Source organism: Caretta caretta, chromosome 11, assembly GCF_965140235.1.
Source record: "Caretta caretta isolate rCarCar2 chromosome 11, rCarCar1.hap1, whole genome shotgun sequence".
Lineage (NCBI taxonomy): Eukaryota > Metazoa > Chordata > Testudines > Cheloniidae > Caretta > Caretta caretta.
In genome coordinates, this window is record NC_134216.1 from 56,628,525 (window position 1) to 56,656,199 (window position 27,675).

The 27,675-nt window shown below is 41.4% G+C and overlaps 1 protein-coding gene across 5 annotated transcripts in view; it reads right to left on the reverse strand.

Moving 5' to 3' along the window:
- The window catches only part of HECW2 (HECT, C2 and WW domain containing E3 ubiquitin protein ligase 2), a 257,468-nt gene that overhangs the window by 70,200 nt on the left and 159,593 nt on the right, over nt 1-27,675 (reverse strand). For 4 of the 5 annotated variants that reach the window (XR_012664425.1, XM_048869350.2, XM_048869351.2 and 1 more), the window contains 5 exons: nt 19,975-20,144; nt 17,945-18,087; nt 6,100-6,200; nt 3,411-4,757; nt 667-762 (listed from right to left, as the gene is read on the reverse strand). Coding sequence is in view for 4 of the 5 variants with exons in the window: in XM_048869350.2 (XP_048725307.1) it covers nt 667-762; nt 3,411-4,757; nt 6,100-6,200; nt 17,945-18,087; nt 19,975-20,144 (1,857 nt within the window). In the remaining variant the exon portion in view is untranslated. The remainder of the gene's footprint in view (nt 1-666; nt 763-3,410; nt 4,758-6,099; nt 6,201-17,944; nt 18,088-19,974; nt 20,145-27,675) is intronic. The other variant, XM_048869352.2, reaches the window with a different exon arrangement.

The following is a 27,675-nucleotide window of genomic DNA, read 5'->3' on the forward strand; positions in this document are numbered from 1 at the left end:
TAGATATTAAACTATGTCCAGAGTGTCTTCATGTCCTCCACAAAACAAAAACAATTAAAATAACAAATGTTTCATTTCTTTTTACAACTAATTGTATCACCATTCCACTAATGATCACTCTTTGGATCCATCAGCAATGAGAACATTAGCGCCCTACACCTACTGCATCCCGTGAATAATAAATATATCCCATGACACAACAGCTGAAAGCAGGAAGGCTAAAGCTTCAAGTTCTCGCTTTCCAACTGATCCTAGAACTCCAGTTAGCACTGTGTGTCGTGGAGTTACGTTATTTCAGTGTAAATCTCCACCAGCTTTGAAGTACTCCACAGCTTCCAGAGTCCTTGGATATCTTTGCTTCCTAGCCCTTACCACAGCACATCACCCCACATCACCACTCATCTGGATCACAAGTTGAAAAGGCAGTTTCTTTCCCCCATACCTCTCTACCAATTTCATTTAGTGGATGACCACAAGAGGTTTAATCAGCACAGCACATTGTGGTACTTCCTAAACCGAACAGTCTCTCTTACAAAACATTTCATAGCCTTGTTCCCCACACAGAACTCCTCTGCTGAGCTTTGTTCTCGTTGAATTACAGGGCCATATTACTCCTAGAGTAGCTCATATCCTGAACATTTTGATTAAAGTAAAACAGAATCTCACTTGGTGGCAGAGCCTCATCCACTCTCTGATATCGGCTAGCATCCTGACGTACTGAAGGTAGAGACCTCAAAGTCTGGTGGCCGTTGGCTTGGGAACCTAGAAATAAACAGAGAAGACATTCTGCTATTTTTTCATTCAGTGCTAAGAAGCTGTTGAGTGACCTCTGAATTGAGCAGCACAGTGAAGTTGGATTCCGTCTGTAATTTCAAGTCTCAGAGGGGGCACCAACTCACATCTGGCCCCTCAGACAGCATGCAGACCACATGGAACCACTGCGGAAACCCAATTTAAATACAGTAACTGCTGCTTTAAGATCTTAAGGCCAAGTTCTATATTGGGGTTCATGGCTGCAACTCCACTGATTTCAGTAGAATCATGCAAATTTACACTACAAGGGAATTTGGCTCTTAGTGTCTGGATAATAGGACAACAGAGGTCTGTTGAACATACTTTAACAAGATCTCCCACAAAAATAATTTCCCTTAGTCACGTAAGCAAGGGGTGAGGGCTGCTCAGTGAGAGAAGGGATAAAGGATTCTACTTATTGGTTTGTTCCCTTAAATAAAAGTTCATACTCATAATCAAAGGGGGGAGAGAATGCCATTTGTCAAGATTTCTTATATTACTAATTGACAGGTTTCAGAGTAGCAGCCGTGTTAGTCTGTATCTGCAAAAAAGAAAAGGAGTACTTGTGGCACCTTAGAGACTAACCAATTTATTTGAGCATAAGCTTTCGTGAACATGCATCTGACAAAGTGAGCTGTAGCTCATGAAAGCGTATGCTCAAATAAATTTGTTAGTCTCTAAGGTGCCACAAGTACTCCTTTTCCTTATGTAACTAAGTGCACTTCACTGGAAAGATGTACACATTGTTGCTGAAAAATATACCAACCATACTAAAAGTATACACAACTTGTACACTCTGGGTGAAATCCTGGCACTACTGGAGTCAAATGACAAAACTTCCATTGACTTTAATGGGGCTGGGATTTCACTCTCTGTGTAGGTGGCGTGTGAGGATTCTGAGAGAGTCTGGGAATATTGTTTCCAGGGATATTTTGGTGCAATCTGGTACATTCAGAAGTCTAAATGTTATTCTTCAAAAGTATTTGATGTACTTCAGATAAGCCTTCACTGGCAGGGATGACTTACTGTAACAGTATCCAGCATGTGATCAACTCCATCAGAGGCTGGCGGTCATCCCAGGCCTCCTCATATATGGCGGTGAAGTGCTACCAAGGAACTCCCAAGAGTCCCACTTCATCACCAGAAAAAGGAAGTGAATGAATACATGGTAAATTATGACTAGGGACAAGTTATTTATTACAATATATTACTACTTACACTGAAGTTAGGTATGACATGCAATTTTTATATCGTAAATTAGCTTTACAAGTAATTGTTGTAAATAGAATGAATGTATGAAATCTCTTCCCACGGACAGACATGTTTGAGCAGGTCAGAATTTGTAAATGAGAGGGGAATCAGCTTTAAATCTGATAAATAATTCTTTAAAAAATAGAGCTTTTTTCCTCTTTGCACTTTATGATGTGTCAAGGATCCTTCTCCACTCTAAACTCTAGGGTACAGATGTCGGGACCTGCATGAAAAACCCATATAAGCTTATTTTTACCAGCTTAGGTTAAAACATTCCAAAGGTACAAACTATTTTACCTTTTGTCCCTGGACTTTATTGCTGCCACCACCAAGCGTTTAACAAATATAACAGGGAAAGAGTGCACTTGGAAATGTCTTTCCCCCTAAAATCCCCCCAAGCCCTACACCCCCTTTCCTGGGGAAGGCTTGATAAAAATCCTCACCAATTTGCATAGGTGAACACAGACCCAAACCCTTGGATCTTAAGAACAATGAAAAAGCAATCAGGTTCTTAAAAGAAGAATTTTAACTAAAGAAAAAGTAAAAGAATCACCTCTGTAAAATCAGGATGGTAAATACCTTACAGAGTAATCAGATTCAAAACACAGAGAATCCCTCTAGGCTAAACCTTAAGTTACAAAAAGACACAAAACCAAGAATATACATTCCATTCAGCACAACTTATTTTATCAGCCATTTAAACAAAACAGAATCTGACGCATATCTAACTAGATTGCTTACTGACTTTTTACAGGAGTTCTGACCTGCATTCCTGCTCTGGTCCCGGCAAAAAGAACACACAGATAGAGAGAACCCTTTGTCGTCCCCCCCCCCAGCTTTGAAAGTATCTTGTCTCCTCATTGGTCATTTTGATCAGGTGCCAGCGAGGTTGTCTTAGCTTCTTAACCCTTTACAGGTGAAAGGGTTTTTCCTCTGGCCAGGAGGGATTTAAAGGTGTTTATCCTTCCCTTTATATTTATGACAGATGCATAAAGATTTGTTTTCCCCTTTCCCCAAAACAATAAAAGTGCCAGGAGCTCAATTTCTCATTTATTAGTTTTCTGGTTTGTTTTTCCCCTCATTAATAATTTTGATTAGCCAACACAGTAACAGGATGTGGTTTCTTTTCCAAGATACAACACTTTCCATTTCAATTTTTTTTAAATCTGATTTTCAAAACCATAACAAATTGATGAAAATACTATTTAAATGTTTTTTTTTAAATCAGACTATTTCAAAACCCACCAAGAACAGAACTATTTTGAAATTTTTATGAATTAAGTATTATTAAACAACTCTTCTAATGACTGCAGAAAAGACTTCTCACTTATAAAACAGCCCCATTTATTGACTACCATAGTAATTACCTCCAGTAGCTCCTTCAACTTGTGTAGCTCCCTCCTCGCAAGCAGCTTGGGCCCCTCCAGTTTCTTCATCCTGACACTGGCTACTTGCTGCTGCAGCCTGCAGACTCCTCCTCTGCCAAATTTCTTCGGAGTCATCTCTATCCTGTAATTCAGCTAGCTGCCGAGCCTCCTCTTGAGTGCTGGGTAACCGCACCGCAGGTAAAGAGCCAGGAGTGCACACAGAGTCCTGTGTTTCTGTAGCAGGCTCGCTTCTGGTCACATGGGTGGCACAAGCTCCCTCTTCCTCTTCCTGAGAAGAAAAGGCAGGAGTCTCAGAAAACCTGGCACTTTCAAAAGAAGAACACTGAGTTTCAACTGAGGAGAGACGTGTAGTCACACTTTCATTGCAGGAACTGTCTGCCCCTTCCACATCACTCTCTCCTTCTGGCCTGGTACTGACCTCACTGACACTTTCTGTGCGAGCAGGATCGCTGTGCTCAGTTTCTGAGGATATCTGGGAAGGTTCAGATCCTTGGTCAATGGATTCCATTTCACTAATACCTCTTCTGCTACCAACTGCAGAGTCTGAAGCTCCCGTGTCTGCACTGCTAGTAGGCTGCTCTGCCACCTGACAGGCACCCAATTCACTGCTAGCCCATTCTACCGACAGATTGTTCTGAGAATCTGGCTGGCCTTCACCTTCTTCTCCTGCTAACTCTGATGGTGGAAGCCCTTGGAGAGTCTCCTGCTGGTCATCAGAGGGCTGCAAAGGATTTTCAAGGGCTGGTGCTTTCCCATCCTCTGCAAGACCTTGCATTATCTGATTTGATGATGAGTAACTTAAAAAATTTCCTTCAACACCCCTTGTAGCTCCATTAAACATTACTAAACCGCCATCTTCTTCCAAGGAAGACTGAAAACCCAGATCTTTATGCAACTCATGCTCCTCTTCATCCGAGTCAATGTGAAGCATTGCATTAAGTCTCGTGTCAGTAGGAAAACTACTCCTTAGTTTCGGGGATGCCCCAAGTGAACGCTCACTGCAGGCAGATGTCCCAGGTCTGGGATGACTATTGTGTTCTATTGCATCCAGATAGTCATTCAGTGAGTTCTGGCGACCTCTGTTAGGTGATGATCTTGCAGCAGTAGAGGTTAACTCCTCCTGGTCCATTTCTAGAGTTGTACTAGTCCTTAAAGAATGCGTAGAGACTGCATTTCCAACAGACTCATCAAGGATTGGGCCATTTAAACAAATTGGAAGTGCATCATGGTTCCCTGCTGGCAAGTCCTCATCATCAGAAGGGCTTCCTAAGTCTCCATTCACAGAGTTCACTCCTAGCAAAGTACCAACTGTTTCTGGTGAAGCATCTGCAGTGAAACACAAAGACTGGGAATGAGACACATGAATATATTCATTCAGTTCATTCTAATATCTCTGCACAACACGATACTATAAAAACACACTTCTGTTAAGATACCCATTTGCTGTATACAAACAGTGAAGTGAAAAACAAAACCAAAAACAAAATAAAATACACTTAAAAAAATCTATACTCCTACTCATGCAGGACCAACATTTATAGACTTCGCCCAATCTAAGTTTAACCTATTTTGTACAATAAGGAAACACAATATGCATGAAGTATCACTATAAAGGACTCCCATCCTGCTCTTATATATTCAGCACATTGCCAAAATTGGCTTTGATAAAAAACAGTTTTCTAAAGTTTGTGCTCTTGTTCCTAAGAGCAAGATCTGCACAGAACTTGAGACACATTAACTGAAACAGTCTCCTTATGAGACAACGAGATGCACCGCAGCCAGTATCTGAAATTAAATGAGGCAGTCACAACCTGTACAAATATGACACTCTGCACAGAACAGTTTTATATTTACTTAGGTTTTTTTCTCTTTAGAAAAGGAGGATCTAAGTTCCATGGATAGTAACTGTATGTCTACACTTCAAAAATGACCCCAGCAGTGAGTCTCAGAATCTGGGTCAACTGACTCAGACTTGTGAGACTTGTGCTACAGGGCTAAAACCAGCAGTTGAGACGTTTGAGCTGGGGCTGGAGCCTGGGCTCTGAAACCTGGGGAGGGAGAAGGGTCACAGGGTATGTCTACACAGCAGCTAGACACCCGTGGCTGACCTGTGCCAGCCGACTTGGCCCTGTGGGGCTCAGGCTGTTTCGTTGCTGTGTAGACTTCCAGGCTCGGACTGGAGCCCAAGCTCTGGGACCCTCTTACTTCTCAGGGTCCTAAGGCCTGGCTCCAGCCCGAGCCTACACAGCAGTGAAATAGCCCCACAGCCCACGCCCCATGAGCCCGAGTCAGTTGGCATGAGCCAGCCAGTGATGTCTAGTTCCCGTGTAGACATATCCTCAGAAACATTTTTACACTTTAGGAATTGAAAAGGATGTAGGAGGTCAACTAATCTCCCTACAATGAAAATACTTGTATGCCAAGTACGTTTGAATATATCAGCAATAAAATAAAAGTAGAAAATAAATAGGATAAAATTAGTATTTAGCAGTACTGCTAATAATAATCTCAAAAGAGGTATTTGAAATGTTTGGTCCATCACTTTCACACAAAGCTTTTCTATAGTATGGGCACTATACACAACAGGATTAGTATGTGTAACAGGTAGTCATAGTACATAATGATTTTCTCTACCCAATCATGTGTGCGCACAGGTTTTAAATCTCACCTTCATGAATGGAAGATGTAATCTCGACTTTGAATTGGAGATACCCACTTACATGGTCAGCTGGGAGCCTTCTGCCGAGGTTATAGCTGAGAATCTGGTCTCTGCAGAGAAGAAAAAAATTACTGTTCTCTAGACCTTTTACTATTATTTTAATTTTCAAATGTTTTACATCACAGGCTCCTGTCAGAGAGATCCGGCATAATAAAAGGTAATAGAGAATCATGAATTCATAAAAGTGAGCATCACGTTAGCTTGTGTAACAGAGCATGCAGACTGTACATTTCCTAAAAGACAATTACCAGATAAAGCAACATAGCATATCCATAAACTATGCTTTCATCTTTATTCCAAATATAAAGCGTGCACTGGCAAATTTCATCCACCCACAAATCTTCTCTTAGGCCATGTCTACACTACCTGCAGGATCGGTGGGTAGTGATCAATCTACTGGGGATCGATTTATCTTGTCTAGTGTAGACATGATAAATTGATCCCCAATCGCTCTGCCATCGACTCCGGAACTCCACCACTGCAAGAGGCGGAAGCGGAGTCGACGGTGGATCGGCCGCCGTCGATCCCACGCTGTGAGGACGCGAAGTAAGTGATTCTAAGTCGATCTAAGATACATCGACTTCAGCTACGCTATTCTTGTAGCTGAAGTTGCATATCTTAGATTGATCCCCACCCCCAGTGTAGACCAGGGCTTAATAGAAAAACAACAACAAAAATGTGTGTACTTTAAGACTACAAAACCTTTTCATTTCTGAAATCATTCTGCCCTCTGGTGGTTTTTACTGCACAGAAAATATTTTTAATTATTTACCTGAACAAGAGACACTATAATTTTTATTTTTAGGTTCCAATGCAAGAAAGCACTTATGCTAAGCTCTTATGCATGGGCTTAAATTTATACATGTGCTTAAGCCTTAGTAACTTCAATGGGACTTAAACAAGTGCTTACGTGCTTCCAGAACTGGGGTCTTAGGATGAGATTCTGAGCAGCATAGAACTCACAGCCCAGGGTCCTCGCCAACATAGTTTAGACAGCTGTGTGGGGCCTTGTCTAAGGCCTTGTTTACATGGGAAAGTTTTACCATTTATACAAGTATAGTTATACTGGTGTAACCCCCCATTTGGACATACTTATTCCAATATGAGTGAGACTTTTTTTGGTTCAGCTTAAACCCCTTCCCAAACGACAAACTAAACCAAAAATGCCACTTCTATACCAGCGTAAGTGTCTCCACATGGGGGCTAGGGGTAATAGCAGTACAACTATAGTGGTTTAAATTCACACCTTTGGAGAGATTTTATATATATATATATAAAGCTGGAATCTCCACATTGCTACATGCTACAGCCCTGTCACAGACACACCATTCCTGTCCTCAATCAGGCATGTCCTCTTTGCCAGGACATAGGAGGGGGATCCTCAGAAGACAGCCCTTTGGCTATCTTTCACAGCTCCTGTGCTGGCATAATCCTCCTCCAGATGGAAAAAGAGCTTTTAGAGCTCCTTTACGCTGCTCTAGCCATTTTATGCAGCATAAACAGGCCAGAATGGTGGGTGAGAATCACACCTTTAGTGCCTACATTAGGACAGGCCATATTAACTTCTGATTGGCTATGTTTCATATTTTCCACAACAGCTTCACAAAATTCAAAATGCGTTGGCACTTTAACTACACAGATATGCAGAGTATTGGTGCAAACAATGCCACAAATCAGGACTAATTTCAAATACAGACAAGGCCTAAATTAGCACAATGTACCTTGAGAATGGCAAGTTCCAAGCTTCAAACATTACATTACATTCCCATGAATCAAGAGTAACATCACTGACATGGGAAAAAAGCGTGAGCCAGGAATGCTTTTTTATAGTTCCTGTGTACAAAATGCAATATTCCTACTGTGCTCCTCAAACCAAAGCAAGTTTTGTTCAACAGAGCAACCATAGCGTACGTCTATTTTGTGTGTGAAAATAAATCCTGTATATTCAGTTGATTTGGCACGTCTGGTAGGAAATTAGATCTGAGTGGATGATCAATGCAAAAGTCTCTTTAAACAGCATTACATTAAATTTACAAAATAAGGGTCTGATTCACCACTGTGTTCCTCTGGTTTTACGACGCTGTAATCTATTGGAGTAATTTACTAGTGAATCAGGACCTTAAATGTTTAAGCTGGAAAACTGCCAAATTGCTTCATCCCCAGCTCGTAACAGGAAAAAGCCCTCATGGAAAGCAAGTACCTTCTCAATAAACATGTCTAGCCCCTTTCATCACTCAATACCAGTGGCTAGATCACAAGTTATCCAGTTAGAGACAAAATACACTTCTATAATAGCAGTATAATACCTTCTTTGAAATCAGAGTAAGTTCCACCACTGCAAATTGTGGCTTTGTTTGTCTACTTGAGAGGTTTGCACATGTGCATTTGCACCAGTAGCTGAAATTGGGGCTAATTCTATGTTTAGATAAGATGTAAATTAAGGGTATTTAGAGAATGGCAGCTTTCAGACTTCAGCTTGTCTAGTATTTATTCAACATTCGCATTCCTCAATATTAGTCAAGACTCGAAGAAGGAACTTCAATAATAAATAATTCCAAAATCTTACAATTCTGAACTTTCAAAATGGACTTTTATTCAGATGATTCAGTGCTAAAAAATGCACTAGGTGAATTAATTAGAATTTGTTTGCATTGTAGTCTTCTGTTCTAATGAGGATGGAGCTTTGTAGAAAGCATCTAGATAGCACATTGTACAATTCTGTATTTGAGAGAGAAAATACAAAATTAAATCAGTAGCCTTCAGCACTTAGGAAACTCCAACTAGTGCAGAACGTTGCCACACATCTCCTCAGCAACACAATGGCTACTGGGAACATATCAAACCTCTCATCCAGTACCTACACTGGCTTCCCAAAGAATATCAAATCAAGTTCAACATCTCAGTCCCTACCTTAAAGAGGTCCAGGACTGGGCTTAAGGATACCTAAAAGACCATCTAAAGCTCCGAGATGAAGACTGTGGTCAACAACTTTGTATTCTGACACAACTGCACTCTCAACAAGAGTAAAGTGTGTCTGTGTGGAAGACAGAACTTTCTCCAGGAGCAGTCCAAGACTGTGGAATGAACTCCCACTAGGAACTAAGGACTATCACAAACCTCACACACCTTCTGCTGCAAGTGCAAAGAATATTTCTTTGATCTTGCCTAGTCTAATATAAACACAGAGCAACTGGTGTCTATTTATATATTTTTATATATGTGTGCATGTATATACATACATACATACACACCCACCCACCCACCCCACTATATAAAAAAAACCTCCGCTGCACATGGTTCTCCCTCTGGGGAGAGGGTGAGAGAACAAAACACATGACAAATGTGTAGTCATGTAGTTTAACACACTACTGGAATACTACGGTGATGAGCAGTAAAAAAAATTGATATAGGATAAAAAGAATCGAAGTCTATATTATACAAAGTTAAACCTTTGGGGCTTGGAATAATGCCATATTTTTAAAGCTTTAATTATCTCCACCTGTCCTTGAAGTCATCATGATGATGAAAGAGATTTCATTTTACTAGCTTGTTCAAAAAGAAAAACCTACTTCAGCTTACTTCTTACTTTATCATAATTTGTGTACTTTACAGTTATATTGTCTATACTTTTCTTCCAATCAGTTTGTTTCATACACCCATTGAGGCGTCATAACCTAGATTGTAAACTCACTGGGGAAGAGGCTGTCTAGCTGTCTAGCGCCTAGTCAATGGGCCCTTGATCGCTGACTGGTACTCCTAGGCACTACTGCAATAAAAATAACAGTAATTACTTGTCCTGGATGAGAGGTTAAAATATTTTTTCAAGACTGCTTTAAAATAGTTCTAATGCTAACACATTACCAAACTGAATACCCACCCATTTTCTCCTTGTGCACTTAATGTGCAATCCTTCCTCCTCAGAATGATATAAGATAATGTATATACAACTGAAATATGGAGACTGAAAATCTCTTCCATAATTTTGGCTTGTAAAACATACAGAAGAGAACTCCCTGGATATGGATAAGCACACCAAAATCACTAAGGTAGTCCCCAGACTTCACACAAAGCACTACTATGAAATAGAGAACTAGAAGAACATTTTGAGCATCAATGTAAAAATGAACACATAAGGTGCCACGGGACTCTTTGCCGCTTTTACAGATCCAGACTAACACAGCTACCCTTCTGACATTAAGCAATATTCTGACAGTCGCTCACAGAGTTGTTACATTCGTCTAGTGTCGAGCAGTTTGCAAATTTATTAGAATAAGCCTCTTATTCTGATGTATCATAATTTATTTAAACTGAGATCTGAATAAAACTATTGCACTAGAACAAATATAAGTATCACATTTAGAAATCAAACAACAAACAAACAATGTGGGTTTTTTTAACGCAGGACTTCTTAGGAAAGTCAGTTTATATATGAAGCTGAGATACTCTTGATATTATAATAAAGTGTATGGGCAGACCCCTTTAATTCAAAATTACTCAACAGAAGGCACCATCAACATTTTAATGGTATACTTTTAAAACAAAAACAAACCAAAAAAACACAAAAACTTACCTGTGTAAATACCACCTTGGGAAACTTAAAAATTAAAATTGTTTTCAAATTGAATTTGCCTTTCTCCATTCATGCAACTTCTTATTTTGGTGGTAATATCTATGAAAAATAGGGAAATTCATCTTACCTTAGCCCAAAATTTCCTTTCTTCTATGGGAAAAGTCCACAGATCCAGTACAATTGGTCTTATTCCTGCTTGTAGCTTCTTGAGCTCAGTAACCAGACTTGTCAATCAGTGAGGCTGGGAGTGGCCACACTCCCGAAGACCCAGTCAGATAACCAGTCCAAGGTACTTCGAAAGCTGTTTTGTAGAGCTACGTCCTTTAAAGTTTAATTCACAGGTTAATTAAAAAAAATTAAAATCATACAAACGTTTCATGCTGCAGAGCAACGTGAAAATCCACCCCAAATACACTGTTCCCACAAGTGAAAATTCCACCCAAGGAAATATATGTTTTTTCCACATAAAGAAAATGGAGGAGAGTGAGACACTAAGCCTCCCTCAGAATCATAATCCTTGTGCAGAGTGGGTTGTGCAGAGTGGGTTGGATCTGTGGACTTTTCTGCTAGAAGAAAAGAAATTTTTGGATGAAGAAAGAAATTTTCCTATTCTTCTTTATAGGGAAAGTCCGCAGATCCATTACAATGGGATGTCCAAAAGACATGTATAACCAGGGAAGGAAAACAAAGAATGAATAAGGAGAGAGTGCTCTCAATTTTTTAAATATATTCCAGGGTGAACATACAATGCAGACCCCTCCATCCAATGGGAGAGGCTGAAGAGGTCTGCAAAACTTTAAATTTGCAAAACTTAGCGAAGGTGTGAAAAAACACATGACAAGGTAGGCACTGTACATCTGTATTTGTATGTTGTATGTATGAATCTTCAGGTCAGGAGGATTCCATGGCTCTGAATGAATGAGCACGTTTTCTTTCGGCCCACTTTGCGTTGACGCAATACATCCAGGCCTATAACTTACCACTATGCTATACATATAGACCAGCCCCTTTAGATGCCTTGTTTGTAAAATACCTTCTCAAGGCTAAAAGAGAAGTGTGTTATAAACATATCTGAATATCCTATTTTACCTAATACATCTCACATATTGTACATTTAGTTAGATTTAATTTTCTGGCCTTGGGTGCAGAATTTTGTCCTTGGGAGCAGATTCTTCTTGTAGAGACGACATAACCAAGTGGCGTTGCCACTTGAATTGGACATGAGACCCAGAACTTCCCCTAACAATGTAGGGCCAACCCCCACTCACTCTGCTTCTTGTGGCTGTCCAGGAGTATGTTATGACACCCCCCCAACCTTCCCCCCAAAAAAACCAGTCATGCTTTGGGCCATGAAAGAAAGTGAACAATTGCAGCTATTGCCTATTAATTTCTTCATCTGGAACAACACTTCAGTTTCTTTGCTGGGTTCTGGATGCAGCTAGGTCCTTGGACAGGCAGGCAACTCAAGGCCATCTCTCCTCTTGAAGATGCTGTACACTCCATTCTCCTGTATTTTTCCTTTTCTTTTCTTAACTGATGCTATGATGTTTATTTCCTCTTATATGAGGTGTCTGAGTATACAACAGCTTTCTTTTTGTTTGTTTTTTAAATATGCACCCGGGAACAGAGATTAGAAGCTCACAGCCACATTGAAGATCTGGTACCACCTTGTTGATAAAAGCCATTGCTGAAGTGCTGTACAACACCACCGGTACATCTTGGCTGATCAGGACTGGACTCTTAAAACCTGATTGCTCTGCCCTTGATCCAACTGACACCATGTTGGAGGTCTCATCTTCCATTATCCTTGGATAAAATGGTTCCCTCAATAAGGTTCCCTATTCTTGAAGCTGGCACGGATTTTCTTCACCAATCCTTTCTGACTGCAACACGTTGTGACTTTCCAAGTACTCCTTGGCACTGGGGCAAGGGAAAACAGGAATGATGGGTACTACAACCTCAGGATATTTAGAAATTTATGGAGAAAATAACCCACATGGAGTCTAACTCTCAACAGAATGTTATTGCTAGTGACCTTCATTCTTATCCAAGACATCAGAACCATGACAGATGTGTCTGGAGAATGAGTGACATTGTGCTTTCTGAGCACTGGCTTCTGAATCCTGATCTCTGATAGAAATAAACGCCTCTGGAAGTGGATATCTATGACTACTCCCAGAAGTAATATTGACTGCATGCCATCACTTGGATGTTAGTGATATTGCCAAAAAAAATGTTCCAAAAAATCTGAACTACATAATGGCTGTTTTGCGTGCCTTTTCCAGGAACAGTAATCTGATGGATGGGACACCTTATGTGTATACGGGAACCCTTTCTGCTCAAGAAAAAACAGCATTGACTTGCATTTTGGAAAACACCCCTAAAAAGGCAGGTAGGCCCAGGAATAAAGAGGTATAGTTGGTAACTTTGTTGCATGTCACATTGATATGTCCTCTGGGAGAGTCACATAATAGTATGTAAATAGGCGATCATCAGATCAATTATTGATGGAAATTGATGCTTTGGTAAAAATTAAAGGTCTCCATCCTGAATTGAACTGTGGCTTTTGGAGAAAATCCACTCAAGAATTTCCAATTGAGCCTCCTGTTTGGAATTTGGGCACTAGAAAGAAGACAAAGAAGAAGTGTAAGTCGTCTTGTTCGCTGGGAGATCAATTTTGCAGCAGACGAATACGGCAGCCTTCATATGCTCGCTTTCAATTGGTTGGAAGAAGGGGATGTCAGTCTTGGTTTGAAATGCTTTTAATTCTCAGATGTAAGCCAACTCGATATCTCAGGCTAAGATTCATTCTTCTGACAGCATTGATCCAACACTTGAAATTTCCTGCTCTCTATTTGGGAAACCTCTTCAAACCGAATCAGCCCATAGTCATACTTGCTTGAAAAAATGCAGAGGGTTGTCCTGCAGTATCTCCTCCGTCTCTCATGTCACTTTGTGTATTCAATCAGCTCAGCTAGATGGACATATCTCCTATAACTCATAACTGGATCAAAGAGTGCCAAGACCCACAGTAAGTTCTGTATTTCCTTTTGAGCTACCAGAATGCCTTAGATTATGATTATTTTATATTTTATTATTAATTATTATTATTATTATTAAAGGAGGATTTACCTGGTAGTGCCATCTATAGTCACCAAAGCACCTGTCCTCAGGATACTTAGCAGTAACAAATACCCAATTTGCCGGGGGATTGGATTTCTGGAAGAGTATACAGTACTCATAATACTCCTGAGAATGGTTTCAAATTGCTCCTCAAAAGCTGATTCTGAGGTTCTTCCCCTGAGGGTTCTAGCTTAAAGACTGAAACAGCTCTCACATAAGTGAATCTGAGGAGACTTCTCTGCACTTTCTGGGCTCTTTCTTGTCCCTTTCAGAGCCTTTACTCTGGGAAGATTTGCATTACAGTGAACTAGAAGGGGAAGAAAGTCCCTGCACCTCTTTTTCCTCCTTTTACTAGGAAAATAAAGCCTTAGAAATTTCCTTTGTGGAGGAGTGACTCCTGTGGCCAGAATCTGTAGTATGCCTTTATCTTTCCTTCCTAGTTTGTCAGAGTTATAGGGGAGAAAGTGAGAGAAATTAACCTTGAAGTTCAGCCACTGCGTGAATCCTGATTTATGGAGTTTGCCACCCCCTAAATGGTAGGACAAAGGGAGAGAGAGAGTGGCCTCTATCACCTATGATAACAGAATATCACTGAAGAGAGAGTCTGGAGGGAGAACACCACCACCTGCTGCTGTGCTTCTGAAATAAGTGCAACATTTGTAAGGTTCACTCTTTTGAGATGATCCCTTAGTAGGGTTCCTTAAACTTTACAGATTCTCCCTAAACCCCTGCTTGAGGCAAGGGCACATGGCACAGCCCTTTTGTGTCACTGGATCCTGCTGTGAACCAGGCAGTCTTACACAAGATGCCACATGGCACTGCCCTTGGTCCTGGGTGGACTAATTTTAATTAGCAAGCAAAAAACCTTGATTTAAATAATTTTAAATCATGTTTTGAATCCTAATTTAGCTATTTTCCTAAAGAAAGGCTGAGTCTCATTTGTTGGTAACCATTACAACATGTTGGTCTGCAACTAAATATAGCCTTTACACTAAATTTGGTGGTTTTTATTTTATTTTATTTTTTTGGCAAACCTGGCGGATACACTACATCCACACACATTTAAGCAATATTATCGCTTAACCTACATTTATTCAGATTCTTAACTTTCACATTTTTATTATGACTAGAAAATGGTGTATGTTGCCATTTCTTATTTACTAGATGATTAATTTTTACTTCTGATTTGTGTTAAGATCTATTTGGATGGAAATGCAAATTCAATTAAAAGCACAAAAAAAGCACATACATTTTAAAAATAATATTACTAACTTAAATGTGCTGGATACAAAAGAAAAAACATTTTAAATGCAAACCATATTTTGATAAACGAACATTGATTAAATAAAGGAGGACTTATCTATAGTTAGGGAACTGAACTAATTTTGGCCCCTATGTCCTTCAATATTTTAGAACTAGTAGATCTCATCCTCTCATGTCTACTTTTTGAAACTGCTTTTTCAACTCCCAGTTAGAGTCTTAACTTTGAATGAACTAGTCATTGAACTGCACTAGCTGAATAAACTGAAATGAAGAAAATATTCTCTCTGCTCCTGCAGAAGAGACTACATGCTGTCAAAAGCCAGTTAGCACTTCAACACAGTCTGGTTCTAGATGCATAGCCAGTGACTTCACCAATTCACTAGTTTGACTTTCTTTAAAATATGACAACATACATGTACTACTTTACATTATATTTTATATTTAAATTATTTGAATACATTATGTAAAGGCTTAAAGTTATAATAAGATGTCAAATTCAAACAGTTTTTTTTAAATAAACCTATATTTAATTGAGCTTAGAAAATCTTTTAAAATTTAAAAAAAAAAATTTAAATCATCAATTTTTCTACACCCTGCCTTTGTCTCACTGAATCCCATATTAGGCCCTGCTGTGCTAAACAGCAGCCCTTTGTTTCACCGAATCCCTTAGCGAGACAAGCAGAGCTGCACATAAGCTGCATGGCATGGTCCTTTGTTTCAATGGATCCCTCAGTGTCAGGCAGACTTCTATAAAGGCTGGCTTACACCTTAAACCAGTCAAAAATAAGTGCATGGTCTCAAGTTGCAGTGGGGGAGGTTTAGGTTGGATATTAGGAAAAACTTTTTCACTAGGAGGGTGGTGAAACACTGGAATGCGTTACCTAGGGAGGTGGTGGAATCTCCTTCCTTAGATATTTTTAAGGTCAGGCTTGACAAAGCCCTGGATGGGATGATTTAGTTGGGGATTGGTCCTGCTTTGAGCAGGGGGTTGGACTAGATGACCTCCTGAGGTCCCTTCCAACCCTGATATTCTATGATTCTGTTCCAGTAGCCCTTTACCGCCTGCTTGTTCCTCCATGTCTGGGCTGCTATCCCTCTCAGCCCTGCAGAACTGGCTATATTGGGATTGGTTGATTCACAGTGAGCACGGTCCCATCAGCCCCACCGGTGTGGAAAGTCTGATCCACTACACGAGCAGGGTTCAATTAACCTGGCAGCTGTGGCATGGCTGACCATGATAGGGTCTGATTAGCCCAGGCACTTTTGCATTCTTTTTTGCCAACTTCTCTCTTCCTCTTATTTGCTGTGAGGTGTTCTACCAGAAATGCCTGCCCAGACATGTTACGCAGGAAGCTGCTGCAGGCAGCAACCTCAGTATAAGAAGGGAGTTTCCAGCAACCCTGCTGCAGAGCCCCCCATCACTCCTGAGGCTAAATAATAGCCCTGTAACACTTAGAATCCCTTTTGGTTTTGTTTTCTTGTTGCTCTAAGCAGGAGGTCTGGTAAAGTCTTCCAGCAGCTGCTGAAGGCAGGTCAAACTGGCTAAGTCTTCATGGATATGGCCACTCCCAGCCTGCCTGATTGACAAGTCTGGTTAACACCCCCAAGAAGCTGCAAGCAGGAGTAAGACCCATTGTACTGGATCTGCAAACTTTCTCTGCCAAGGCCACTATTTGCCTGACAACCAGGATGCAAACAAGAACATGATGTTACTCTCACGCCCTTTAACTTCCCAGGAAGAACATATTTTTTGCTTCTGCTTCTTATGGCCTGATCCAGAGCTTCCTTGAAGTCAGTAGAAAGACTCATTGACTTCAACGGGCTTTGGATCGGGCCCTAAAAGAAGAGTGTTTGACACAGTTCAGCTCCTCCCATTTTCTTCAGATGCGTGAATATTAAGAGAAGTATTATTTATTGTCTACTCCTAGAACTATTAAATGCACTATTAAATGAATTTTAAAGATCCTGATAAAACAAAGTACTGTACTGGATTATTTCTTAATAGTATGTATACAAATTAAAATATAAATTATCTGTCCACTCTTAACCTACAGCCATCTTCCTCCTGAACCACAATGCCAGGGCCCAATGTTCCAGCCCAGAATCCCTTGCCTTTATCCTTCCCTCCTTGCCCAACTATAGAATTCCAGAGCCTGTCCAACCATCAAGCAAGATTGGACAGTGTTTCCATCCCTACCAATGGTCACTTTGGTTATCTGAAAACTTGTCTTTTTTAAAAAAAATAGTATCGAAAGCTAAGAAAAAGTTTTTAAAAGCACAATAGATTAATTTTGGGCCCCATCAAACCTTTATTCATAGTGAAAGTCAATTTCAATTTTGTGGTATTCCCAATACTCAGAACAATACCCAATTAGAATCCTTTCATTTCTACCCAGTTAAACCATTGTGAAATCTTTCTCACTATTAAGCTAACTATTAGAAATGTTTGAACTATAAAAAGAAACAAGACAATAAAATCTTTTTGTTCTAAGTTGGCACACTACTGTATATTGCTGGAAGTAGCTATGCCTTACTTCCTGATTTATTAGCAACAAGTTAATTTTTTTTTGCCTCAGAAACCTTAAAAAAAATAAGTTATAACAAACCACACACAGGTGCTTACACACACAAATTTAAAACAGTCTAAGAAATGCAAGCATATTCGTATCAGAGGTCATAAGGCTACAGAGAGATTAACTTCCTGCTATGGCAAGTCTGTGGTATATGATCACAATGAGTATACGATTAATTAGCCAAGAAAAGGTCGTTTGTGCCAGTATCGCAGATGCTGATCTGATCTTCCCTACTGACTTAATTAACAACAACGAGTTAGTTTACCCTATTGCATGCCTCTCCAATAGTCTCTGGACTGGTATTGTTAACTTCCCAAGAAAGCGCTTGATGATAGGACGACTCTTGGCAAATTTGTCTTTAATTTCAATTTCCAAGACGTCTGTTAGAAGTGCAACAAAAGAATATTTCTGAAAAAAAGAACACATTCAGTAGTGTATCATTACACCGTTATTCAACATATATGTACATTTACCCCACCCGTATGTGACAGGCAACCCAAAGCAATGTTTATTGATGATGACAGCTGCTTCCAGATTACAAAATGATGCTTCAAGCATTAAAAACAAATGATTCTCCCTCCTCGAAGAATAAATGGCTTTTTCATTTCTATATTACTATGATGTTTCATCAAAAATGACAGTTTGGTGAGGCATCAATTTTCTGCTTGGAACAGCCTACATCAACTACTTAGACTTCCACTGGCCTTCACCTTTCGGATTTCAGTACAAATCACCACCTTACAAGAATGGCTAAAAACAGTCTGGCTGGTTGGCTAAATAATTCTCAACAGGGAACAAAACAAGAGGCTAGAGTTCAACTTAGTTACAGACATCAACCAGACAGGTTCAAATCGCTGCACATCTGGCAGAGTCATAAATCAGCAAATGAATGAGAGTCATGAATAAAAACAAAAATTCTCATCCTTGTCAATCAGGGTTGTATTTCCTGTGGCTGTTAGCCACCTGTTTGCTACAGAAATTGCAAGTTGTCATTGTGGAACCCACAGAGAAAAGGAGAGGGCCAATTCTGCATCAAGTTCAGCATATGTAATACAATCATAAGATAGTACTGTCAAAGCATTGCTACAGGGAAACGCACATCAGTTACAGCATGCGAATATAGTTTGTGGTCCAATGAATACTGCACAATACATTATCACTTTAGTAATAAGTTGCAAAAATAAGAGACCAGAGAAGAAAGGAGGAAACAGAATAGAGGAGTTTTTTATTTTTATCTTTTTACTGGCTATTACAAAGAAAGACAAGAGACTCCAACTAAAACTCTTATTTCTGAGCTTAATTGTGAGGGAAATCTGCATGACTGTGAATGATGCCAGAGTGATATCACTGGGGGAAACGCCCTCTATTTAGCCACAGAACAGCTAGACCATGAGTAGTGGCAGTGTTAACAGTGACCCTACACTGTCCTGCTTTGTTGCTAATCTACTTCAACCATGTTCTCTGTTAAGATTCCCATTCCCACTCTGTCCTTGACCTCTTCGTTGAGTCTGCGAAGTCAGACACCAAATGTGGCGGGGGCACATGTACACTAGAATGTAGACTCAGACCATCAATTCATTTCACAAAAACCAAACCAAACCGTGAATAGCCTCAAAAGGTTACAGGTTTTGGTTACTAAGAGGTATTCATTTTAATATTATTTCCAGTTCAGTGGGTTTTTTTCAACACACACATTTGCCATTCAGCACTCAAATGTATATGAGACAGTGTCATTTCAGTGTCCATTCTAACAACAAAACAGCCTTCCCTGTGGAAACAAATCTCAAAAGTTGCCTTTTGTCAAGCTACATATAATAATTCAAAGATCATCCCCCTTGCCTGAGAGAGAGAAATCTTTGACCTTGCCAGTTGCTATGCGCCATGAGAGAGAATAATTTCTCAATTAACTGTAGTCCAAAACATTGCCCAGGTTGAGCCTGAACATGAATGTTAACTTCCTGTGCCTTTTTGTAATGATTCTTCTCACAACATATAATCCATTCTAATTAATGTATTCCTGCAATTTCAAGGAATCCACAGGGCTATTAAGCAATTCCAAAATTTGCTATCAGAAGAGGGACTGAGAAGCTCACAGCATATGATTAAAACATGTTACAGAAAACAACTGTTCCTACCCAACAAGAGGGTTCCTACAATTACTGCAATTTCCATGTCAATTTAAATAACCAGCTCATAGCATCAGACGTTAAAGACCAATACAAAAAAGAAGGAAACAATATCCTAGTGACTTATTGCACTAGCCAATTGAAGGAGTTCTTAAAAGGCATACATTACCTCTCTGTGCCAAACAGGATTAGTTGTGTTACTGATGATAGTAGACCGTTTTTCCTGACCATGATGGGCAAATGTAGGAAATGTGCTTTTCTTTCCTGGCTGAATGGACATCTTTAGGTAAGGATCAGGATTGAAGAACATCCCTTTTTTAAGCCCAACTGCTCTAATATCTTGAAAGAAAGAAGGAAAAGGAACAAAAAGATTAAAACATGAAGTTCACAAATGAGGTAGTCCTAAAATATTACCTCAGATTTCAGTTTAACACAAAATTACTCATACTATGATTAATTAGATCTAGTGAATGGAAGTTGCCTATGGCAAGAATTCACTCAGTTTTCCTGAGAGAATAAACAGATGAGGTAATGAGACTAGATTGGGCTCTTGATTTACATTCCAGTCTCCAGTTATTTCTAATATAAAATACTTTGCGCACTTCTGACTCTGAGTTGCAGAATTGTTTTTTTTCTGTATTTGCATTCAGAGAAAAAGCACCTAATCTCCACTCCTCCACATGCTGCTGGATTTAAAAAAAAAGAAAGAAAAAGAAAAGAAAGAGCCACCCATGAAATAGGATAATGAAACAATGTTTTTCAGGATTGATACACTGATGCATAAAGATCACCCTAAATATTCAGAAAGCAAGATGGTGCTCTGGGCTGGGAGGCACATGGTCTCAGCCCAGAGGAAGAAAAGCCACTCCCAAGAGAGGAGATGCGGAGTTTTCTGAGGATGTTTCTTTCTTTACACAGAGGTTTTCCCCCACAGAAACAAAGTGTGGCAGCCTTGTGCCATCTGCTGTATGATGGAGGAACATACACTGATGCTCACCTGCCAGAAGAACTTTTGTTTGTATCCTCAGTACCTGCTTAAATGCTGGGGCCACAAGCCTCAAATAGCCAGGGTAAGAGGGGCACTTTCAATACAATAATTGATTTTAAAATTAACTTTCAAAGTATTTTTCTTTTCCAGTTCCCCGAAGCCACAGATTTCTGGGTCCTTCTTCATGAGCTAGCCTAGCATGTAGTGTGCAGTCTCCAACCTCAGTGAAGCCGGCACACACGAGGTCAGATATGCAATTTTGTATGTAGTTTTTGCACACCCAGAAAAAGGTTGCTGTACTAAAATGAGACCCTGAATTTGGATTCAACCTAAAAACCCCAACCTAACGATCAAAAGTAATCGTTGGGGGTGAGGACATTAAAAATAGTATATAAGAAATACCATAAAATACAAACTAACCCCTTTTAAGAGCAATTTCTTCATAACTGAAATGACAGAGAAAGAACATTACAGTTCTCTATCATGCACTTCTCATCTGAACCAGTTAGACACTCTCCTTCTCCAGGCAGGAGCACAGTTATGTTTGTGAAGGAAGAAGCCCTCTATGCCTCTTTGTAAATGGTTATCCACCAACCATGAAAAGCAATTCATGCATAAAGAGACAAGAACTCATTAGCAAGCAAGAGAGACTTTAATGTTTTCCCCCACTTTTTAAAATATATTCACAGAACGTAATCTCTGTGTGCATTCAGAATAATTTAAAATTAAGAACATGCAGGATCCTACAGCCTAAGGCAGATATATTATTTCATCACGTGACCCGATTTTACATTGATATATTAATATAATAATGTACTGCATTATATCACTAATGCTTTCTGACATGCACTGTCATGGCCCATAAACAGCAATGGTTAGGGAGGTTCAGCCACTCCGCTTTCTAAGTATTCCCAACTAATTTTAGAGACCTCTTTATAAAAACAACCTATCCTTTCATCATCTTTAAAGGCCAGCATTTTGAAATGGGTTTATCTGAACATAGTTAATTAAAGTGCTCTTAGAAAAGATTGGAGAATGAAAAAGAGCAGGCTTTTAAAAAAAAAATATGAAAGGCACTTCCATAAAAGGAAGATTATAACCTGACCTTTAAAACAAAGTCGGTAAGTCAAGATGGGAGCACAGTGAGGATTATTATTTGCAACTGTGTTTTCTATTCAATGTTTTCCCCAAATATTTGTGCTCAAATTTTGTTCACACACTAGTCAAGGAAAATGGACTTCTCAGCCTGTAGCCAAAATTTGTTTCATGATTAAACAATGTTAGTTTCACACCAAAGCAGAAGTCATAGACCTGCTTTTCCCAGTCAGTCTGCCCAAACAAGATTGTTGCTAGAGGAAGTGTAAGGACAAATTTACCCTGACCGTGCACCTGTTTTGACTATCCCCTGGAGACAGTGCAGGACCTAAGTTTGTCTTTTTTGGCAGACTGCTTTCTTTACTGCTTTCCTCCCTTGGTAACCAGAGTGCTGATGAGCAATAAAGGTATTTATGAATGGACAGATGCTTAGTTAGCACCACACAGGGTCAAGCCAGTTGAAATGTTATATTTATCCATGTTCATCTCTGATGGGAGTGTTAGCAGATCAAGAATGGATCAGAGCATTGCAGCAGAAGGAGGGGAAAAGGCCATTCTGAGTGAGTGAATTGATGAAGACAGCTCCTTCCCACCATTCCCATACATGCAAGTTAGGTGCTCCACTGAGCAACTATTTTGGGAACAATAGGTGGCATATTCAGAGATCTGTCCTGGAGGGACTTCACGAATAGAAACTTAAGTTTTGAAGCTGGACGAGAAGCTGGATATGAGTCAGCAGTGTGCCCTTGTTGCCAAGAAGGCCAATGGCATTTTGGGATGTATAAGTAGGGGCATAGCGAGCAGATCGAGGGACGTGATCGTTCCCCTCTATTCGACATTGGTGAGGCCTCATCTGGAGTACTGTGTCCAGTTTTGGGCCCCACACTTCAAGAAGGATGTGGATAAATTGGAGAGAGTCCAGCGAAGGGCAACAAAAATGATTAGGGGTCTGGAACACATGAGTTATGAGGAGAGGCTGAGGGAGCTGGGATTGTTTAGCCTGCAGAAGAGAAGAATGAGGGGGGATTTGATAGCTGCTTTCAACTACCTGAAAGGGGGTTCCAAAGAGGATGGCTCTAGACTGTTCTCAATGGTATCAGATGACAGAACGAGGAGTAATGGTCTCAAGCTGCAGTGGGGGAGGTTTAGATTGGATATTAGGAAAAACTTTTTCACTAAGAGGGTGGTGAAACACTGGAATGCGTTACCTAGGGAGGTGGTAGAATCTCCTTCCTTAGAGGTTTTTAAGGTCAGGCTTGACAAAGCCCTGGCTGGGATGATTTAACTGGGAATTGGTCCTGCTTCGAGCAGGGGGTTGGACTAGATGACCTTCTGGGGTCCCTTCCAACCCTTATATTCTATGATTCTATGATTCTATGATTAAAATGAGCAGAACAAAATACCACCATTTGTAATTACTTCAATTGCTGGAGCTAAAGGCTGAGTTTTCAACTCGAATGAGAAGGAAAGAAGTGGATACACAGGAAGTCAGGCTAGATAATCTAGTGATCCCTTCTGGCCTTAAAACACAGTTTCATTCACTTCAGCTTCACTGAGCGTTCAATCATGGAATTAAACTTTTACAAAGAGTTCATGTTCCATGGGTGGGGACAGTTTTCATCATGACCAAATTGACACATACTATAAAGATTATAGTGAAAAGGTGTAGTGCAACTAAACTTCTATCTTGTGCTAGAGATGCCCAATTGCTATTTTAATTTTTTTCCATTCCATCTCTTCTTCTCCTCCAGGTTTTGCTACTATAACTGACCTTCCTGCTTAGATCATGAGAAGATGTAACATACAATTTAGAACGCCATTTTAATGTCATTTGTGTTCACAATTATTATTTGTAAGTGTAATTACAGAATTCTTCAAACAACAACTTGATTTTTCCTTTCCTCTGAGAGAGTCCTCCATTAGGGCAACCAATAGTGAAAGTTATTCATGTAATTTTTAAAAGTATATTTTCTCCGGTCTGCCGGATCATCTAGTCGGACCACCTATGCAGCACAGGCTACGAGTATCCCACACTAAACCCAGCAACAGAAATTAGTTCAAGGTATTACCAGCCCTCAGGAAACTAAGCTACTATGTGCCACAGGCAGAGGATAGGAAGGACCAAGACGGATCAATCCTCAAGGCCCCTGAAATGGGAGGAAACTGATTTAGCCCTGGTCTACACTAGGACTTTAGGTCGAATTTAGCAGCGTTAAATCGATTTAAACCTGCACCCGTCCACACAATGAAGCCCTTTATTTCGACTTAAAGGGCTCTTAAAATCGATTTCCTTACTCCACCCCTGACAAGTGGATTAGCGCTTAAATCGACGTTGCCGGCTCGAATTTGGGGTACTGTGGACACAATTCGATGGTATTGGCCTCCGGGAGCTATCCCAGAGTGCTCCATTCTGACCGCTCTGGACAGCGCTCTCAACTCAGATGCACTGGCCAGGTAGACAGGAAAAGAACCGCGAACTTTTGAATCTCATTTCCTGTTTGGCCAGCGTGGCAAGCTGCAGGTGACCATGCAGAGCTCATCAGCACAGGTGACCATGATGGAGTCCCAGAATCGCAAAAGAGCTCCAGCATGGACTGAACGGGAGGTACGGGATCTGATCGCTGTTTGGGGAGAGGAATCCGTGCTATCAGAACTCCGTTCCAGTTTTCGAAATGCCAAAACCTTTCTGAAAATCTCCCAGGGCATGAAGGACAGAGGCCATAACAGGGACCCGAAGCAGTGCCACGTGAAACTGAAGGAGCTGAGGCAAGCCTACCAGAAAACCAGAGAGGCGAACAGCCACTCTGGGTCAGAGCCCCAAACATGCCGCTTCTATGATGAGCTGCATGCCATTTTAGGGGGTTCAGCCACCACTACCCCAGCCGTGTTGTTTGACTCCTTCAATGGAGATGGAGGCAATACGGAAGTAGGTTTTGGGGACGAAGAAGATGATGATGAGGAGGAGGTTGTAGATAGCTCACAGCAAGCAAGTGGAGAAACCGGTTTTCCCGACAGCCAGGAACTGATTCTCACCCTGGACCTGGAGCCAGTACCCCCCGAACCCACCCAAGGCTGCCTCCTGGACCCAGCAGGCAGAGAAGGGACCTCTGGTGAGTGTACCTTTTAAAATGCTATACATGGTTTAAAAGCAAGCATGTGAAAGGATTACTTTGCCCTGGCATTTGCGGTTCTCCTAGATGTAGTCATAAAGCCTTTGCAAAAGGTTTCTGGGGAGGGCAGCCTTATTTCGTCCTTCATGGTAGGACACTTTACCACTCCAGGCCAGTAACACGTACTCGGGAATCACTGTAGAACAAAGCATTGCAGTGTATGTTTGCTGGCATTCAACCAAAATCTGTTCTTTATCTCTCTGTGTTATCCTCAGGAGAGTGAGATATCATTCATGGTCACCTGGTTGAAATAGGGTGCTTTTCTTCAGGGGACACTCAGAGGAGCCCATTCCTGCTGGGCTGTTTGCCTGTGGCTAAACAGAAATGTTCCCCGCTGTTAGCCACAGGGAGGGGAGAAGGTTGAGGGGGTAGTCACGCGGTGGGAGGAGGCAAAATGCGACCTTGTAACGAAAGCACATGTGCTATGTATGTAATGTTAACAGCAAGGTTTACCCTGAAAGAGTGTAGCGACTGTTTTATAAAATGTGTCTTTTTAAATACCGCTGTCCCTTTTTTTTTCTCCATCAGCTGCATGTGTTTCAATGATCACAGGATCTTCTCCTTCCCAGAGGCTAGTGAAGATTAGAAAGAAAAAAAAACGCACTCGCGATGAAATGTTCTCCGAGCTCATGCTGTCCTCCCACACTGACAGAGCACAGACGAATGCATGGAGGCAAATAATGTCAGAGTGCAGGAAAGCACAAAATGACCGGGAGGAGAGGTGGAGGGCTGAAGAGAGTAAGTGGCGGGCTGAAGACAGGGCTGAAGCTCAAATGTGGCGGCAGCGTGATGAGAGGAGGCAGGATTCAATGCTGAGGCTGCTGCAGGACCAAACCAGTATGCTCCAGTGTATGGTTGAGCTGCAGCAAAGGCAGCTGGAGCACAGACTGCCACTGCTGCCCCTCTGTAACCAACCGCCCTCCTCCCCAAGTTCCATAGTCTCCACACCCAGACGCCCAAGAACGCGGTGGGGGGGCCTCCGGCCAACCAGCCACTCCACCACAGAGGATTGCCCAAAAAAAAGAAGGCTGTCATTCAATAAATTTTAAAGTTGTAAACTTTTAAAGTGCTGTGCTTAAAGTGCTGTGTGGCATTTTCCTTCCCTCCTCCACCACCCCTTCTGGGATACCTTGGTAGTCATCCCCCTATTTGTGTGATGAATGAATAACGAATGCATGACTGTGAAGCAGCAATGACTTTATTGCCTCTGCAAGCAATGATTAAAGGGAGGAGGGGAGGGTGGTTAGCTTACAGGGAAGTAGAGTGAACCAAGGGGCGGGGGGTTTCATCAAGGAGAAACAAACAGAACTTTCACACCGTAGCCTGGCCAGTCATGAAACTGGTTTTCAAAGCTTCTCTGATGCGTACCACGCCCTCCTGTGCTCTTCTAACCGCCCTGGTGTCTGGCTGCGCGTACCCAGCAGCTAGGCGATTTGCCTCAACCTCCCACCCCGCCATAAACGTCTCCCCCTTACTCTCACAGATATTGTGGAGCACACAGCAAGCAGTAATAACAGTGGGAATATTGGTTTCGCTGAGGTCTAAGCGAGTCAGTAAACTGCGCCAGCGCGCCTTTAAACGTCCAAATGCACATTCTACCACCATTCTGCACTTGCTCAGCCTGTAGTTGAACAGCTCCTGACTACTGTCCAGGCTGCCTGTGTACGGCTTCATGAGCCATGGCATTAAGGGGTAGGCTGGGTCCCCAAGGATACATATAGGCATTTCAACATCCCCAACAGTTATTTTCTGGTCTGGGAATAAAGTCCCTTCCTGCAGCTTTTGAAACAGACCAGAGTTCCTGAAGATGCGAGCATCATGCACCTTTCCCGGCCATCCCACGTTGATGTTGGTGAAACGTCCCTTGTGATCCACCAGAGCTTGCAGCACTATCGAAAAGTACCCCTTGCAGTTTATGTACTCGGCGGCTTGGTGCTCCGGTGCCAAGATAGGGATATGGGTTCCGTCTATAGCCCCACCACAGTTAGGGAATCCCATTGCAGCAAAGCCATCCACTATGACCTGCACATTTCCCAGGGTCACTACCCTTGATATCAGCAGATCTTTGATTGCGTGGGCTACTTGCATCACAGCAGCCCCCACAGTAGATTTGCCCACTCCAAATTGATTCCCAACTGACCGGTAGCTGTCTGGCGTTGCAAGCTTCCACAGGGCTATCGCCACTCGCTTCTCAACTGTGAGGGCTGCTCTCATCTTGGTATTCATGCGCTTCAGGGCAGGGGAAAGCAAGTCACAAAGTTCCATGAAAGTGCCCTTACGCATGCGAAAGTTTCGCAGCCACTGGGAATCGTCCCAGACCTGCAACACTACGCGGTCCCACCAGTCTGTGCTTGTTTCCCGAGCCCAGAATCGGCGTTCCACAGCATGAACCTGCCCCATTAGCACCATGATGCATGCATTGTCAGGGCCCATGCTTTCAGAGAAATCTGTGTCCATGTCCTGATCACTCACGGGACCGCGCTGACGTCGCCTCCTCGCCCGGTATCGCGTTGCCATGTTCTGGTGCTGCATATACTGCTGGATAATGCGTGTGGTGGTTAATGTGCTCCTAATTGCCAAAGTGAGCTGAGCGGCCTCCATGCTTGCCTTGGTATGG